This window comes from Ruditapes philippinarum, unplaced genomic scaffold (assembly GCF_026571515.1).
Source record: "Ruditapes philippinarum isolate M1 unplaced genomic scaffold, ASM2657151v2 ctg3820_1_1_1_1, whole genome shotgun sequence".
NCBI lineage: Eukaryota > Metazoa > Mollusca > Bivalvia > Venerida > Veneridae > Ruditapes > Ruditapes philippinarum.
Window position 1 is genome coordinate 23,918 of NW_026865720.1, and position 18,009 is coordinate 41,926.

General features: G+C 33.5%; 1 protein-coding gene across 1 annotated transcript; it reads right to left on the reverse strand.

Moving 5' to 3' along the window:
* Nucleotides 1–634: 634 nt before the first annotated feature.
* On the reverse strand, nt 635–17,801 carry LOC132730083 (uncharacterized). The gene is made up of 10 exons (XM_060715940.1): nt 17,640–17,801; nt 13,971–14,137; nt 12,921–12,970; nt 10,544–10,633; nt 10,200–10,388; nt 6,018–6,208; nt 5,712–5,818; nt 5,323–5,479; nt 3,531–5,107; nt 635–3,270 (listed from the first exon to the last, which is right to left on the reverse strand). Exons 1-10 carry the CDS (start codon nt 17,684–17,686, stop codon nt 3,233–3,235), a joined length of 2,613 nt encoding a protein of 870 aa, XP_060571923.1. The 5' UTR covers nt 17,687–17,801; the 3' UTR covers nt 635–3,232.
* Between the last annotated feature and the right edge of the window lie 208 nt (nt 17,802–18,009).

The following is an 18,009-nucleotide window of genomic DNA, read 5'->3' on the forward strand; positions in this document are numbered from 1 at the left end:
TTTTTGTGGGTTCATTTAATATTTGTTATTGGTGAAGCTATATTTCGATTCACCATATAACATTTAAGGTTGCTTGATATTCGGGTAACGGTCACTGTTTAATCTAGTTCCATGAGTCGGTCTGAAAACTGGTTCAAATATGCATATATCCTTTACAGTAGAGCTTTAGATGAATAAGGTTTAACATAACTAATCTGAACAACTTAGAATCAAAAGACTGGTAGGCTAAATCAAACAAGCCATCTATGCAACCGAAGTTTATACTAAACGCAGTTTTATAAATGTTCTCGGTCAGTAAGTTGTGAAAAGTGAACGTTCCAATGAAACGGTTTTTAGATATTTGACCTCTGCGTCATTTTTATGTCTTATTTTATGGGAAGACTTTCCCGTATACAGAAAGACATAGGGAAACAGAACCATGGCCGATGTTTTATTTGGGCATAAAGAACCTTAGGTTAATCAGCATTTCATAGACATCTGATATTAATTTTTAAAGTTGGACAGTGTAATGTATTTATAGCTTACGCTGTCAAACATTTTTTTTAACCGGAAACGCAATATGTGCTGACCGGAATGAGCAATTGTTGAGGGTTAAAGCGGACATGGTGGAAATAAAGTAAAACAAAGTCATAAATTCTTTAAGATCTTTATTAAGCAGACTGACACAATCAGGGAATATGAAAATTCATTTAAGAAATAAAAACAAAAACAAAAATCATTAAATGTTCAAGTCTACAGAGTTATTTGGTAGATCAATATTTGGAAGTTTGTAAAGCTTTCAAACAAAATCAAAAAATATTCATCTTTAAATTTCCAAAGTTTATAAAAAATTCTCTAAGTCACAGAAGTAGATTAAAAATTATGCAAAGGTGTTATAAAATGTTGATTTTCGTTTCTGTTGTAAGAAATACGATATTTTTTACCACAAATGTTTAATTAATTTCCTCACTTCAAACACAACTAACGCAAAATTTGACGAAAGGTGAACTAATCATGGAGAGGTGAAACTTTGGACAATAGCTTATTTATGTTTCATGCGCTTCGAAAACCTCCGTTTACATTTACACAGTTAGTGCCAAGTTACAGAACAGTTTTCGACCAGCGAAAAATAGCATGTCTTTCTGTAACTTTACACCAATTAGGTTCACAGCTATTGTTTCCGTGATTTGTATTCCACGTACCCGTCCAGCAGTCTATTTTTAGAAACACAGATTACAGAGACAAAAGACAGAGTATCGTGCATGTAAATAAGTATATTCTTGCTTATTCGTGCAAAATGACCAGCAAATTACTTAAATAGTTGCAAAAATAAAACTTAAACATGCATTATATTAAACAAAATGAATTGCAAACGTTCAAGAAATCGAAAATTTCGCTGTATTCAAAGTAGCAAACACAAAGAACTTCGTGCAGATTTTCAAAATATTTTGCAACTGAAGGAGAGCGCGTTAACAAAGCAGACTATTTTCTACAACAGCAGCCGACCAGCGGCAACATTTTTCTTCTTGAAAAAAAATCTTTGTAGGAAATTATCAACGATTGAAAACACGAAATCCATTTTCAAATTTTACACATGGAATTTATTTTCAACGAATTCGAAATAAGGAAATATTCATTTTTCCACGGATATGTAATGGTCTAGCCTCTATATATCACCATGGCAAAATGATTAAGCTTATTTTTTTATTATTTATATTGAAGTCTTAATTGGAATTCCAAAAAAGTAGGCATTTTAGTATTTTTAATAATATGTCTATTCTAAGTGCTTTCTTCACTTAAAAGTCTCTGGTGCAATTTTATGGCGTTTACTTCAGTTATTCAAAATGTTAACATTTACTTCGATGTGGTTTTCAGTTTTGATCAGTAATGCCAACCAGCGCCAAAATGAACAAAAGAATTGAACAACATCGGAGCAGACGTGTACATTTTTTTCTGAAAGTTTGCATAGCACACAATAGGAAATAATTACAATTTCCTAGGAAACTTTTTAATATTCACAAACGTTTACCGACCAGCGGTTAATATAACTAAATATATCACTTTGCGAAATTAAAAAAAGTGTACTCGATATAGCGAAATTTAATCAAAAGCTTTTCGTTTGCAATCGTGCCTGTCCAAATTGTAACGCCTCTCCACTTTATGTCGAAAAAAATACATAAAATATACAAAATGCAAAACACAAATACAAACAAATGAAGCGATATCAGCAAACACAACGTTCGGATAAACGACTCGTGTATTCGTCCAGCAAACACACATTGAGTTATTGAAAATGTCAAAAAGAAATCTCCCTAAAAGCACACATTCTACATTATTATGCAAGTTTGTGACATTCATGTGCCTGACAAAGAGTAAACTTATGCTGTCCGACATTCTATCAACATTTTCTACCGCTGACCTGCAGCGGAGTAATGCTTCGACAGGAACAACAACGCAAATCCATCAGAATGTCCTACAAGAAAGTGCTTGCAAATAATGAACAAATTCATGACAAAACAAGAATATTTAACATCAATTACAAATCACTACGCATGATTATAATACCTAACTACTCAAAACAAAATGGCGACCAGCGCCAAAAAATTAATTCCATGTAAGAAAGTAATAAAACAATCAAATAACATACTATAGCGTTAAAGTTAATGAAGCTACAATAAAGGACTATTTACAGTAAACAGAACTTAATCATTTTTACGTACAAAGTAAAAGGTACGCTATTTATGAATAAGTTATAAAAGTCTTTTATCTTTAATGGCTTGAAAAGCCCGCACATCCAATTGTCGTTCGCTGCAAAGGCACACAATGTTATAAAGCACATTTTTTTTTATCTATTAACGGTTACCTTGCTTACAATATAACTTTGGAGAGATACATCATCGGACTTCAGTTTTTAATATGCTAACTGGCTAAAATACGTCCTGCGCATTTGTAAAATATTCATGAACCAGCATGACAAAATGATAAATTCATCGTACAGATTAAAACTATTTCCCGCCAAAATCATGTGACGTCTTTGGTGAGATGACAACGATGACAATGACTCATGAGAACTATTAACAGGGAAGTTGTTTATCCTCTTCCGCCCGCAGAACAGGAAGTAAACTGTGACACTATTCTAAGCGCTGGACTGGTTGTCTCCTGACCAGCAGAAGTCAACAGGACGCTCCAAAATGGCGACATGGCAATATGCCATACACAAATAATGACTGTAAGTAACACTTACACAGGAAGCCTACTGGGTGTTTTTATGAGATTTGAAACCTTGGGTACCTGAAAGAAGAATGAAAAAGAACACTTATTTCAAGTCTTCTAACTTTGAAACTCCATAAACATTCTTTGTTTCTTTTTTATTACTTCATTTTATGTTTACATAAAATATCAAATATCAGACTTAAAATCTTAGAAGCGTGCATTAGTTTGTCTCATTTGTTTTCTTATGAGTCTGTCTTTGATGCTTTCTCTGTAATTCATTATTCATGCTTATTTACTTTTTATGATGCATAATTGTCTAAGTACAAAGGTCAACTTACCACATGGTTCCCATGACTGCTGCAGGAGTTTTTTCAGATGAAAGAGATCCTCCTCCTCACGTGTCTTCACCTCACATGGCATGGTCTCGATGTCGGCCAGCGACATATCTAACGACATGCTGATTGGTTCGAGCAGCCAGCTATCGGGTTCTAAGATATCATCTCGACCTTCATAACCTGGTGACGAAGACCCTGGACTCATCTCGGTATACATCTGGTCGAGTGAGTTCTGTTTGAGGCAAGGAGTTGAACCAAATGATCTTGATACAGGGGATGACTCAGACACGCTGCATGTATATGACTTTGGAGATGCAACTGGGGAGACCGACTCGGTAGAGTAAGCTGGTGACATCATGTTGGTTTCCGGACCAGCGGTATCAACAAGTCCCAGTAACTCTTCCAGGTCGGTACATTCTTCAAGAGTAAGCTCCTCCTTCACGTTGCATGTGCGTTGCGGCAATGGCTGAACGATTGGGGGAGGTGATTGTGACGTCATAATGAGACCATTTTGTAACGCAATACGAGAATGTGCGTTTTGCTTTCCTACTGCATTTTGTATAGTTGGTTCTGGAGAAAGTGGCTCCATCTTAATTTCAATACAACCTTCTTTCTCAATCGGACGAAGATCATCAAAAAATGAATCAACAAAGGTGGCATCTATAACAGGCAGGTTCTTTTTCTTGTTCGGTACACCGTTTATCGGCTTGGCAACAGGCGTCTCAAAAATCGTCTGGTTTTCTTTCAGCTCATTCAGTCTGCCCATAACGTATGATGTCAGCTGCTTAATTTCTTGTGTTTCTTGTTTTACTGGAACAACTGAATGTGGCTTTGGTGAATTTGCCGGCGACGGGTCTGGAGTAAGATAACAGTCTGGTATGGTGACCTCTGGGACTACTTGTTCTAGGGTACATGTCGGAGCTAATTTCTGCACGACTGCTGGAGTACCAACCGGAGCAATAGCATTTACAAGCATGGCTTTCTTTTGTCTGATTGCTTGCACGTGGTCAATTGGAGCAGACTGGTATATCATCGGAAGGCTGTCACCACCGTAGACGGGAATTCCGTTCCCAGAGCCCAGAATATCATTTGCGCTTCCCCTGAATACATTCACATTCATCACATAATGAGTCTGGCCAGACGTGAAATCCTGAAAGCCTCCATCTGGACTTTCACTTGACATCACCCTTGGTATTTTGTTTGGCTTGCATGATGAGATGAAGTTTTCTTGTAGCTTCCTCTTTAGAGCTTTGATAGTGCTTGTGTGACCATGTGGTGGCTGCTGACTCATTTCATCTAAACCTGGCATGCCATACTTTTGATGTTGCTGTGGCTGTTGCTGGTACTCATTCGGACTTGGTCGAGTTCCAAATTGGTATCTCTGTTGATCGGAATAGTACCCTTGTTGTGCATGTGGCTGTTGCATGAAGGCATGTGTTTGATGGCGTCCTAACATGTCTGGGTCAATAATTTGCTGAAAGTGTTGGAAATGGTGGCCACCAAAGAATATGTCTGGTGCTCTTGCGGCATACAAAGCAAACAACTGGCCCTGGATCTTGAATTGCTTCGCTTCCTCCTCACTAAAATACACAAAACATTCAACTGTAAACAATGAAAGCTAAAATCCTTAAGAATGTGTGTAACGGAAAAGAATGTAATACGATAAATAAATGTAATGTCGGAAAAAAATGACAGTTTATGCCTTGAGATTATATTTTTCGTAATAAAAATGATTATGGTTTTCAAGACGAAAACAGAAGCCTTATTGTTTCCGACTTTCATAAGTTTGGCTTACCTGACAACTTGATTAATGCAGACGATAACAGGATCGTCACTGTTTGAAACAAGCGCCTGTCTAACATGCATCACAATGTTGACCCAGATAACCTTGTTTGTGTGCGTGAGCATGCGCACTGTCATCATACATCCCATCTCATGGCGAGATTTTATCACTGTAATACAGATGGGAATGAAATATGAAACATTTTAATAAAAGAGAGTAAGTAAAAGAAAACTTGACAATCTTCCAATTTTTATTTTTCATTTTGTGTGATTTACTTACAGCATCAGATATCTTTGGAGAATTTTACACGTACATGAATAAATGCTACTCAAGTAGCAGTATGTAAAAATCCTACATAACTGATAAAACATACACTGAATTACATTACTGGTAAAACTTACACTGAATGTGTTTAGCCCGTGCCTCTGTGAGATCCTCGGGGTGAAGCATAGAGTACCAAGATTTGTTTTCAATCTGCTCGTTTGTTATTCCCAGATGAAATTCTCCCCTGAAATACAAATGCAACCTGTATTTTATGTCCACAAAGTTCACTAACCGTATTATTGACCTTACAAAGAGAGAAAACTATGAGTTTTGATTTTATAACCAACTTTATGTTATGTTTTATGAATAACATGGTCTTTTTCATAACTATCTAATCGATAAAATGAGTTTCGTTGTTAATGTATAGGGACTAATAAACTTACGTTTCGGTAAGTTCAATGAATGACATGTCAAGTTTGTGAACACTTCTGAAGACAGTGGTGTTGTTTTGAATGAGGCTTTCTTTAACATCTGGTGTGATCAATGGGGTACATAGAGCCATAAACACGTGCTGCTCAGGAACGCCAGCCTCTTTCTGGCTTACTGGCACGAAATGACCCTTCACGTGCATTACCTGCAAGTACATAAAAAATGGGAATATTAGATAATAACAATTTTAAATATCTCACCAAGAATCCATAACCACACATGCATTCTTATCTTTCGGGTTGGAAAAGGCCAACACTTTATTGTTTTCGGTTAAAAGTTACATTTTTACCAAATAAAATAAAGTTAGGTTATATGTTGTTGTTCTCTTTTTTTTAAACGTCAAGACCTTATATGTTATCCTCTTTAAAATGACATACTATTTATGCATCTGTAGATAAACAAGGTCCTCGGATAGCTAGAACTTTATTTTGTTCGGCCTTAATGTGTCTGCAAATTGGAAATCTTTTGTTGGCACATCACTAAAGCATGTCTCTGTAAAGCGTATTCTTTATGACTCGTGTAATTTATCTAATCTAGGGCGGACTGGTATCGATTTTACCCCATTACTCTGATATATGTCATTAATTCTTCGGTTCAAAAAAAGGATGGTAGCTGATTAGGCTAATTAATGATGACGTCATTAAACCAGGTGCCAGTTTATGCGGAAGAAGCAATGTGTGGTCTACTTGTTTTTCAGGTAGGATAACTTAATTAAAACAATGTGAAATCCCTTGCTAATTAATGCAAATTACAAAGTTGAACGTTTCTTTGTTTTCGTGTTGTTTTTTTATCACTTTATTTTACCCGCAAACAGTTATATTGTCACCTACATACAACATTAATTATAAATGAAAACTGGTATTTAATTGTGACATTCATTTTTCCGCGTATGTAAGCATTTGCGGTTCCGTTGCTAGGTATGACGTCATTATTCAAAAGTTAATATTTCCGGTTGTGGGGGGAAAATGTATTATTTTCCAACTCATTTATATTGTTTAAGTTATGTATGCAGTATACAGTGTGGTTTAATGTTGAATGCATAATTAAGCTAGCAAATAAGATTATGACAGATTTCCGCCAGGGGGCAAAACGGACATGTGTCTGCACAAGTGTTTGTTTTATTATGACTTTATATACGAAACTTTGCTATCTTTGCTTTAATAATTTCTGAGAGTTAGTAAATGAAGAACAATAATGTTGCTTTTTTTTCATTCAATTAAATGATTTTGAAATCTTATTAACTTTGGCGTTCATTTGTATTTGAAGTTTATCTCTTTAATCAAACTAGATCATTCACAACATAGACACACATATACATGCATGAATATTACTGATAGACACAACACGGTATGTTTCGTGAAACACGAAAACTTTTATAAAGCAGTAAATACATCACATATATATATCTTTACTAATTTAGTATTAAAAACAATTGGGAGGGTGGGGGCATAATTCGAACATTTTCGGTCTAAGTTATAATCTTGACAAAAGATTACATTATTATCAGTTTAATCGTACTACTCGAACATTTAGATAAACATTTTCAAGTATGGACTTTTATTAATTTAGATTTTTCATTCCACTTGTGATTTTCCGAAAACTTCCCCTACGAACAATCCCATACAATATGATGTATTATTCGGTGACAAGTGATATATCTTAATTAGAATATATAAACCAGTGTAAGTGTTTTATGACGCTGCGTCTGTCAGATTTGTCATTGGTTTGACAGATGACTTTATGGCGCAGACGAAAACTTTATAGGTAAACACTGAACTTCGTAAAGATGCTTACTAGCACAACACAACCTTACAGCATGTTTTCTCTATAATTTCAGGGATAAAAAATATGACCCCAATAAACAGTCGGTTCTTATTTAAGAAATTATCAAAAAATCTTACTAGTATATGAAAAAATATTTTAGGTCGATAACTTTATTAATATTTCATATCTCAAAAAAATCATAAAACTGACTTTAAAGAAACAAAAATAAATTGAAATGATCAAATTGTTAAAAAAAAACCCTATGCATGTACACTCAACGTGGCAATTGTTCTGTTAATAATGTTGCATAACAGACAGAAATCGTCTTCTTAAGGTTTTTCATAAGGATTTTAACATAATATTGCATCATATATTATTATTGTTCGGTATTATTTTGTATATCACCTAACAATCGATACTCCTTGTTTACAATGACCATATGTTTAGCTGTTATCTGTATATTACCCGAAAACAAAGAGTATAGCGGAAATGAACTCTTCATATGTTATCATTATCACACATTCTGTTTTGTTTGTTTAAGTTACGATACCACAGTTATCAAACATGTTTCTTGCTCTCAGAGAAAATTAAACAATACAATAAAAAAGCACTGTATAAACCAGTGTTTTAGGGAATGGCTGATGTCAGAATCAGGTGTTATACCTAGGCTGTATTCTGTTGCTGGCACATTGTCAGAGTTTACAGCTTCTTGTTATAGCTGAGGTAAAACAGCGCTAGGAATCAATGGTTAACTTGGCAACACTGTACGCTAAACTTGGCAACGGTTTACAATAAACGTAACCAATGAGACTTGAGGGTACGTTAACAGCGTCCTTCGACTAGACAACTAGACTAGGCAAGTTAACGAACCATTATTAAGCAAATTAAGATCCATTTATCATTTGAACTAAATGTCAAACATAGGCAAATTGCCATTACAAAGCAAACTTTATTATAATCTCCTGTGCTATAAGCGATACTATTGTAAAGTTGCCCGTATGTGAATTGTATTCTATAATAGCATGCGACAAATGATCAATTTTGTATCTCATTTTGTGAGTTTATGAATCGGTAAATTACTTCACTTTTGTCTCGTAGTAAAAGAGCTTACTAGGTTAAAATTGTCGTAGAAAAGCAATATTAGATTTAAGTTACCATAGTAATAATTTCAGTAAAATATAGTATTTCTAAATTCGAGGGCGGGAGTTATTTACATTCATTTTAAAGCAAAAGTAATTATCTTTGATAAGTATTGTAAAATGATAGAAGATTTCAAACAGTTTCACACTAATAGTTGATGTTTTACCTCGAAGCGAAAACCTACGCAAAAACTAAAACGCACCTTTGTTAATTACGAAACTATAGCTCTAGGTACTCTGTATCCGAGATAAACGGCCTGGGTAAAATAATTAGTATATAATACAAATTGTACTCAAGCTGGAAATATGTCAAAAATGGATTTTCCAGACAATTTACTACACAATCATAACATATGTTAGGAAGCTTGTATAACAAACCAAATGAACGCTATGGTGCAAAGCTCAACAAGAACCAAATATCACGTTTTGAAAATTAATTTCCGCGATTTAAATCAATGTTCTACTCTTAAAGAAATCATGACCTTTTAATTTCCTGTTAAAATTAATTTCAGTTTGGCCTTTAGTTGAAATAAAGCTACAATATGATACTTTTCTTAATTATTCTTTTTTTTTTGACTTGTGGTATATAAGAATTATATTGACAAACAGATCTACTTGTGTAATAAATAAGATATATCTGTATGTATGTACTCCCTTTGCGGTTCTGTGGGAAAGAAAACATCTTGCTATCTTGCTTTACAGTAACAGATGTTTTTCATCTCAGCGTATCATATGCTACTGCCTTGCCAAATTACCCTTATCTCACAAAAAACTGTACGAGTGTGTGTCACACGCATTGTTACCTCTCCGAAAATTTCTTGGAATGTTACTTTAAAACCGACATCTGTCTGGTTTCTTTTAATATGTATGAGTATTTAGACATAAACAGACGATTCTTTTTCATTGCCGATTTTGCCAAATAAATTTTAAACTTTGTACATGTCTTCAATTTTTCAAAAATATCGAAATATTACGAAGACAGATACCTAGGTTTAACCAGAATTCATGTGTATATAAGAGAAGAATGCATCTATTGATAAAATATAATCATGCCCATGGTCTCTAACAGACATACTAACGTGTTGGCCTAATACGAAGATTTCTTATACCAAATTAATGCTGCAGTCAATCTAATGCAAAAGTGGCGAAAATAAGTATCACGGTTAATGTATTTCTCAGTACATACAGCATAAGTTACCATAACAGTCCATTAAAATGTAATGTGATGCATACCTTGACGTCGCCGAAGCCACCTTGTCTTTTTAATGTTCGTGACATATTCATGCGACAGAAGAATGAGATCTTTCTATTGTGGTGACCTTCTGCTGCGGAGACACCATGTAACAACTGCGCCTGCACAGTGCCATGGTCCCTCTTATCTACTATATCAAAAAGGCTGTCACCCTGTGTTTTCATGTCCACCTGAAATCATCGAAATCAATGTCTGATTTGTCGAATCTCTTTGTTTAAGTTTTTGTAGTAAATGTACAACTACTTTTGTAAATGAAGAAAGGTTTGTAAATGAAGAAAGGTATATGGAAATATATAGAATGATTAAAAATTGTAACTATATTTACCATAGAATGGCCGAGGTATTCCGTAACATTTTCCGATATGTATACCAGTTTTCCATCCCGTGTTGTTACAAGTATGAACCCCGTAAGTGCCTGAAATGAATTAAACAACATAATAAACTTAAATCACCTTGACCCTGCAGAGACCAAAAGCGACGAACCTTTGCAGGCCAAACACTATACTGTTTGCTGACTATTTTTCATATTGATATCCCCTAAATTGATTACGGATAATTGAAAATTTGGAAGCTGCATGACCAAGTTCAATTAAGAAGTCAAACGAGAATGTTAATATGGTTTTCATTTTACCCGAGCAGGCTTCTTTAACACAAACAGAACCAACTTTTTTGTGTTATCTAGATCTACTTTAAAGTGTTTTTAATCTTAGATTTCATTGGACTTATTGTACTAGTTATGAAAGGCGCGAAATATACCGCTGCAATACATACACTGCACAAGAGACCTACAATAAAGGGACACTTAAATTTGATTAAACATCAATATCGGACCACTTTAGGTACATTATTAATAACAGCAGTATAAATCGTTAACAAAGAAAAATGTTTGTCATAGATTTTGACTATGTACGCAATCGAATATATAAATCTTTAAATCTGTTTATACAAGGTTCTATATGACCGTCAAATACGATTATTACTTCATAGATCGGTCCTAGTGACAGGCAAACATTGTATAAACATATTACTTTAAACAACATTCAAACATGCGTTTTATATTTCAGAACTATTTTTCCCAGGGCCTATTTTCATTGAACCGTGCAGCGATCATCCGACGTCATCAAATTCTAAAAATAGACCCTTTTATTTGTTTCGCTAAAATTTATGCGCTAATGGAGAGAGAAAATATGCGATACAGACGATAATTTGAAGTGGGAAGGTTGTATTCGTCGTATTTCTAATGACTTTATATAAATGTCTAGATTTTCCATAACATCGAAAGTGCTTTTTTCTTATTAATCTTAAAACCCATCTTTTATTACTTTTCATTGAAATGATCATGGTTTTAGACATAGCCTACTTAGTACTTAGAGGGTGAGCTATTTGATTTCGTAAAAATTGTGCTTAAATGTTTAAAAAAAATTTAAATCATAAAGATGGAATATATGTTTTACTATGTTCAATTCATCTTGTGTTACAGACATAAACTTATTTTGTCAAGTGTAAGCGTTTATAACCGTCATTTTTAGAGCGTTTTCCTTGACCCTGATTGTTTAAAGGCATACGCATGAACTCGTGAATATATTTCACTTTCTATCTATTGTATAAGTTGTTTCAAAGTAATGTTAACTCATTCAACTCATTATTTCTTCAGAAAAATAAATCTATTACATGTATATATTTTGTACTAAAAATTAGTGATCTGTATAACTGTATCCGACAAGCCAACATCTTTTTATTTATGGTTACAGAAAATTTAGTTTTATCAAAAAAGATAACAATCTAATATCACATTTATATGCATGTTCATGATACTTTAAATAAATGTGTACTTAGTCAGCATTTAGTCATCGTACTTTCGTCCCAATTTTGTACGAACCAAAGTGTGTGAAATCAGGTGACATCGTAAACATGTCATCCACTGATTTATGTATTCATAACCTTTGCCCTCTTTACATATTATCTCTATTAACTTCTTCGTTTGTTTCTACACTGTGTCAAACACAAATATTTAAAGTATCAAAAATTCATAAAGGATTCAAATCAAAAAATGAAAATACTTTAATGACGTAGGAGTCGTCCAATAATGGCGTTTCAATGTTTGCATTATTGGAATAGTAGGTTATTAAATATGCAGAGGTTTATATTGACGTAGTATGATACCACGTGGTTAGCTGTCGTATTGGGTTATATATATTAGTGTCTAATTGCCCATAAATGTACCCGTTCAGCGAAACTTGAAACCGGAGGAAAGGAGTGTTCGCGTTTCAAAACCCGTTTTAAATTACTTTGAAGGGGGAAAAATGTAAGAAAAAGTGTCAAACCCTGATTTGAATTACAGTCAATGAATAAAGATCTAGTCCTTTTAAAACATTTCACAAATATACACATAGTTATTTCTTAGTTATGTCTTTTTTGGTCCAAAGCGGAAAACATTAACAACACTAAAATGTACAGTCAATTTCAAGATTTTATTTCCGATCTTTCCAAAAAAAAAAAAGAAAAAAGGGCGTCATAGAATAATTTTTATCTGTGTAACCTTTTATGGTAATATTACAAATTGATGAAGCTGTATTTCTCGGAAACTCATAACAGTATAATTATTAACACAGATTTATTTATAATAACCTTATAAACGGCAGTGGGTGACCACAACACCACCGAAACCAGCATAATGACTGTAATAATTTGTATCTACTTACCGAGGAAAACTCGCAAGGCACTTCAATTGAGCAACGATTGGTCGGGAGCACTGAAAAAAAAAGAATATATTTTTAACAAATGTTCAATTGTCAATCTCCGTTTTTTAACTACCGACTGAATAATTTGACAAAATTTTGAAGTGTCTACTCGACAACATCAAAACAGTGTGTACTACATTTCAAGACTATGTCAGCATGCGTCTAATGTGAAGGTCAAGAGGCAAGCGCCCGAGAAAAGAAGATTTGAGCGTGCATGAAACCACTAATGGTTGCGACAGTGATTCAGACAGTCGCATGCGCAGTTGATCAGGACATGCTGTCGCTATCATTTTCTACTTTAATAGAGTTGGTAGGAACAGATCTATAGACGCGCGAATGCGCAGGCTGTCTGATCAGTGTCGCAAACCATTAGATTGTTTTCATGACGCGGTATACTAATCGTAGCATACGCTATATATAATTACATTTGTCAGAGGCATTCCACAATCAGTAAGTTTTATCTAGTCAGTTTTATCTAGATAGGTGCAGTAATTACATCACAAGTTTACTTCCTCGTAAACATCCTGTTTCAGATAGTTTCATTTATACTTTTTTAAAAGCTTTTATTAGTTATTACCAGTGATAGATGATACAGCTAATGTAGTAAACATACAATATACATGTTTTTATTGAAATCTAAATATATTCTCACATTGTTCAGGAAGTTGTTTTAACATACATGTATATATATCATCATCATCACGAGGTATTCTGGAAATAACTGGGCTAAGGTCGTACAGTAGGATGGTTATAGACAAAGAAGCTAAAATGGCATTAGGCGATCTAAAATGGTATCATTTATTATCATATTTTCTCAGTGGACCTCTTCGTCTTTTCATATAGAGCTATATATATGTCACTTTTCTTCTCCGAATTCAACATCATTTAGACACATGGGAGATCTGTTACGTATTTAGCCTCTCTTGGGATAACCTCCACACTTTGTAGAAACAGATCGTTACACGAGAAATTTAACATATAGAACCTAAAATAGCAAAACATTTTACTCACTTTTCTGTAGTATATTACATTTGCGTATGTAGACACAACTCAGGGACATAATCTGAAGTTGTGAAAGCCTTTGTCTGGCCGACTCCGGCAGCGGGAGCAGGTCCCGCATTGTTCCTATCTCACCATTGATCTGATCTCTACGCTGTTTTGAAGCCCCTTTGTTCGACCTGAAAATAGATAAAAAAAATTATTTTTAGCCTATTTCAATCATTTCTACAATCTGTGTACACTAACAGTTGTCTTTTTTGTTGTTTTTTTGTGTGTTTTTTTGACGACCGCCGACCCAGAACTTCTAATATGTGACTAAGATTCACCATGTCAACAAGTCCATCGGTTTCAGCATAGTATTCTATTTCATCCAAAGTTGTGAAACAAAATTAAAAAATTGCACCCATCCTAATTTTTGAAAAACATTCAAAAGATTTCGTCATGAAAATATGAATTCTATAATTTTCCAATTCCTGAATTCTAAAAATAAGAATTGATCTGAATTCAATGACAGTAAATATTCTCATTCAAAGAGCACGAGGTTGTTTTAAGATGAGTGTTTAAACATAATTAAAATAGAAATTAAATGTTTGCTTTATAACAATTATATTTAAAATTTCCCCGAAAACTGTCCTACGTCACAAACCAGTCTCTAAATACACGTTTCTACACGATACCTTTTCCCCCGCATATCTCAAAAAGTTTATAAATTTCATAAAATTGACTGACTGCTCATGAGAAATAAACATGAAGCATCCAAAATTAACTTATACGTGTTCCAACTGATTTATATTGTACATGCTTATTAAAGAAATTACCATAAAGGACAGTAGATTTAGACGCTGGTTTGACAGTATAAGATTCAAACTTGATGATATTGTATTAATAGATCTAGTGTTTAAATTTATTTTCATGGAAACTACGATAATAAAGGAATAATTAATTACAGTCGTTTATTAACGCCTTGAAGTGTGTCTTATATGCTTGTGTAATAACCTTAGTGTCAGCAGATTTGTCCTGTAACTTTAGATTCCTTTCAGAAGGAAAATTACAACGTACTTGGTAAACATAACAATTATTATTACTAGCAAAGAACTAATGAGTTCGAATTGAATTACAATTTATTTCAATACTATAAAATCATAACTGGCTAATTAAAAGCCTAATATAATTATGTTGGAACAACTTTCATTTATATTTGATATTATTCTCAATCAACGCATATCTAAAACAATATCTTATTAACAATGAATTATGAAAGCCATACACATATCTTATATCATCTTTGTTATTAATAATACCATATCGCGTGCTTAAACAAAACATAACAGAAGTCCTGTACATGTATAAAAATATACACTTTTAAGATATCGATGGCATAAAAACATTGGTCACAATGGTTATATAATAACCTGAGAGTATTCTGTGACCAAGCATATGGTATTATATCAAATTTTAAATCTTATCAAACTAAAATTCCTAGGTTGTTTAAACACTCCCTGTGTTTATTATTAAAATAAGACAAGTGTCTGGGAATGACCCTAGCCTCTGTTAGATAACACGTTTAAAATCTGTACTCCCGGACTCCGGTATACAATAAATCCTTGACATGACCTCGTTTGAAGAAATAATCTTAAATCTAACATTCTATGCACATTTTAAATACAAATATGAACAACAATTATAAATTAAAGGAAAAAAAAACTTATTTTAAAAAAATACAAACTTGTATGCTTAATTCCAAGCTGCACATTCTTCCAAGATTATATTTTTGTACAAAATGAAATAAGAAAAAGAAAAGAAAATCCATTTAAAGAAACCAGTAAACAGTCGAAAAAAACTGACTTTTTGAAAAATTATAATGAGCAATTTCTGTGCAGTGATTTCATCAGAATTGTACATTTTTTTTTCATATTTCCAGTTTGCATACACACAAATGCAAGAAAATCTGCATTGCATAAAAAGAAACAAGCGAATTGATATATGCTACTGAGACACGCTGAAATTTCATATATTCATAGAAACTTACCCCAACAGATCCATCCTTAACGAAAGTTAATCAAAGATATGATACTGATAAAAGCTGATGCAGTACTAATTAGATAATCATGAAAAGTCAAGATCTCTCAAGTACCTATGTCAAAAATATATCATGATTTTTTGATGCTGCTTTGGAGCTTCTTATTATAACGTGACAAAACCTAAAACAACATTTTGTCTTAAAATCCGACACTTTCCGAATACATGTATAACTGTATGTACCTACGCCGCAGCATGGCATTTATGTTTTTGCATACATTATCCTATGCCACACGTGCTACGTATACATCTTTAAGTGATTATTCTAGCTTTAATTCTATGCATTCTTGCAATCTTTAGAGTTTTACTTGGAGCTTTTATTGAAGAGAGACGGCATAGTTTTTTTAACCCACAGTTAGACGCTTTCCCATCGTAATTTTCATGAAAAACACATGTTGATTTTTTTTATTCATCATATCTGTACAAAGGTTTTTCAGGGTTTTCAGACGTGCTTTCTATTTATAGAGATTGTGTCATTTTTTTGCGCAAAGAAATGGGCTAAACATATGGTATGAATAAACCTAATTTTGTTTAATTAAAGTCTGTGGTTACAAATGGTGAACTAATTGATATTAATTCTTTATGCATAGTGTGTCTACGTTGAGAGCTGGAACAATTAAGTTTTCTTTCCATAATAGATGCATTAGGGACTCATTCAGCGACCTTTGCCGCGCGGCATAGAGACCACTTTGATATAAATCTATGACAAGAAGACAGAAAACTTGATTCTCGAAACGAATCGTCTAAATCTGATGTCTGAATCGTTTAAGTGTCTTACTCTTGCACATCATTTGCATTCATAGATGGCTATGCCATCTTATCCAAAAGAGGTATAGACAGTGGTTTAAGTATTAAAACTGTTTAAGATTAAATACTTTAAAATGCATGTACTGAAATGAAACTTTTACAAAAGCTATAATAATTGATCTGACAGACAATAGTAGGTCAGTATAGGCCACCGTTATCTATCTTGTCTAGAGATAGGACAGTATTAAGGTCATATATACATGTAGGTTAAATCAAAATTATACGAATAACCTATATTAATCAAAATCATTACATATTGACAAATAGACCTATTATTCACAACCATATACCTTCTTTGACCATTTTAATAGTCTGTTTAGCTAAAGACAATCACACTATTTGTAAAGGATATTCATGTTAATTTGGCAAATATACATAACCTCAATTGAGTTAAACGACTAAATCACTTAACAACACTTAATATTACATAAAACATTTAAGCATATTCAGTAATAACAACTCATGAATTATATCTAAAGTAATCAACACAATTGATATGACGTTATAAGTAATATCGACCTTTAAACTCGGTCGCATAAGGTACGTAATTTTCTGGTTTAAAGGCATTAAGATCTGGAATCTGTACAACTTTCACGTTTATAAAGATAAGGAAACTGGAAAATCTCAACCAGGAGCCTCAACATAATTACAATGTATTAATCATACGTCTACGCCCAATGATATGCGCTTTAAAGTAGTGCGTACACACATCTTTTGGCTGCCATTTTGATAGTGTATATCATTTACCTTTAATGTAAAGATTTAACGTTAAATAGTAACTAATGTAAAACATACCTTTCCAAGTCTAAAAGAGCCAGCTCTTCTATTGGACCTGGTGCCATATTTCATGAAGATTTAGCACATATAATACACAAAATAGAATAAAATGTCACAATTTACAGCGGACCAGCCGCTGCCTATATTATCCAGCTACTGTTTAAGCGATCTAGTTCGACCGGAGTTATTGTTAGATTCGATTGACGTATTTCATTTGCGTAAGCGTCATGTGACATAGAAACAGGCATTTTATTGGTTAACAGGTGTCATGTGGTTAAGATACAAGCATATAATTGGTTAACATCTGTCATGTGGTTTATCTCACCTGTTCATCTTTTGAATGAATTACTGCTATATCGTACCAGCGCAAAATAAGTGTTTGTATATA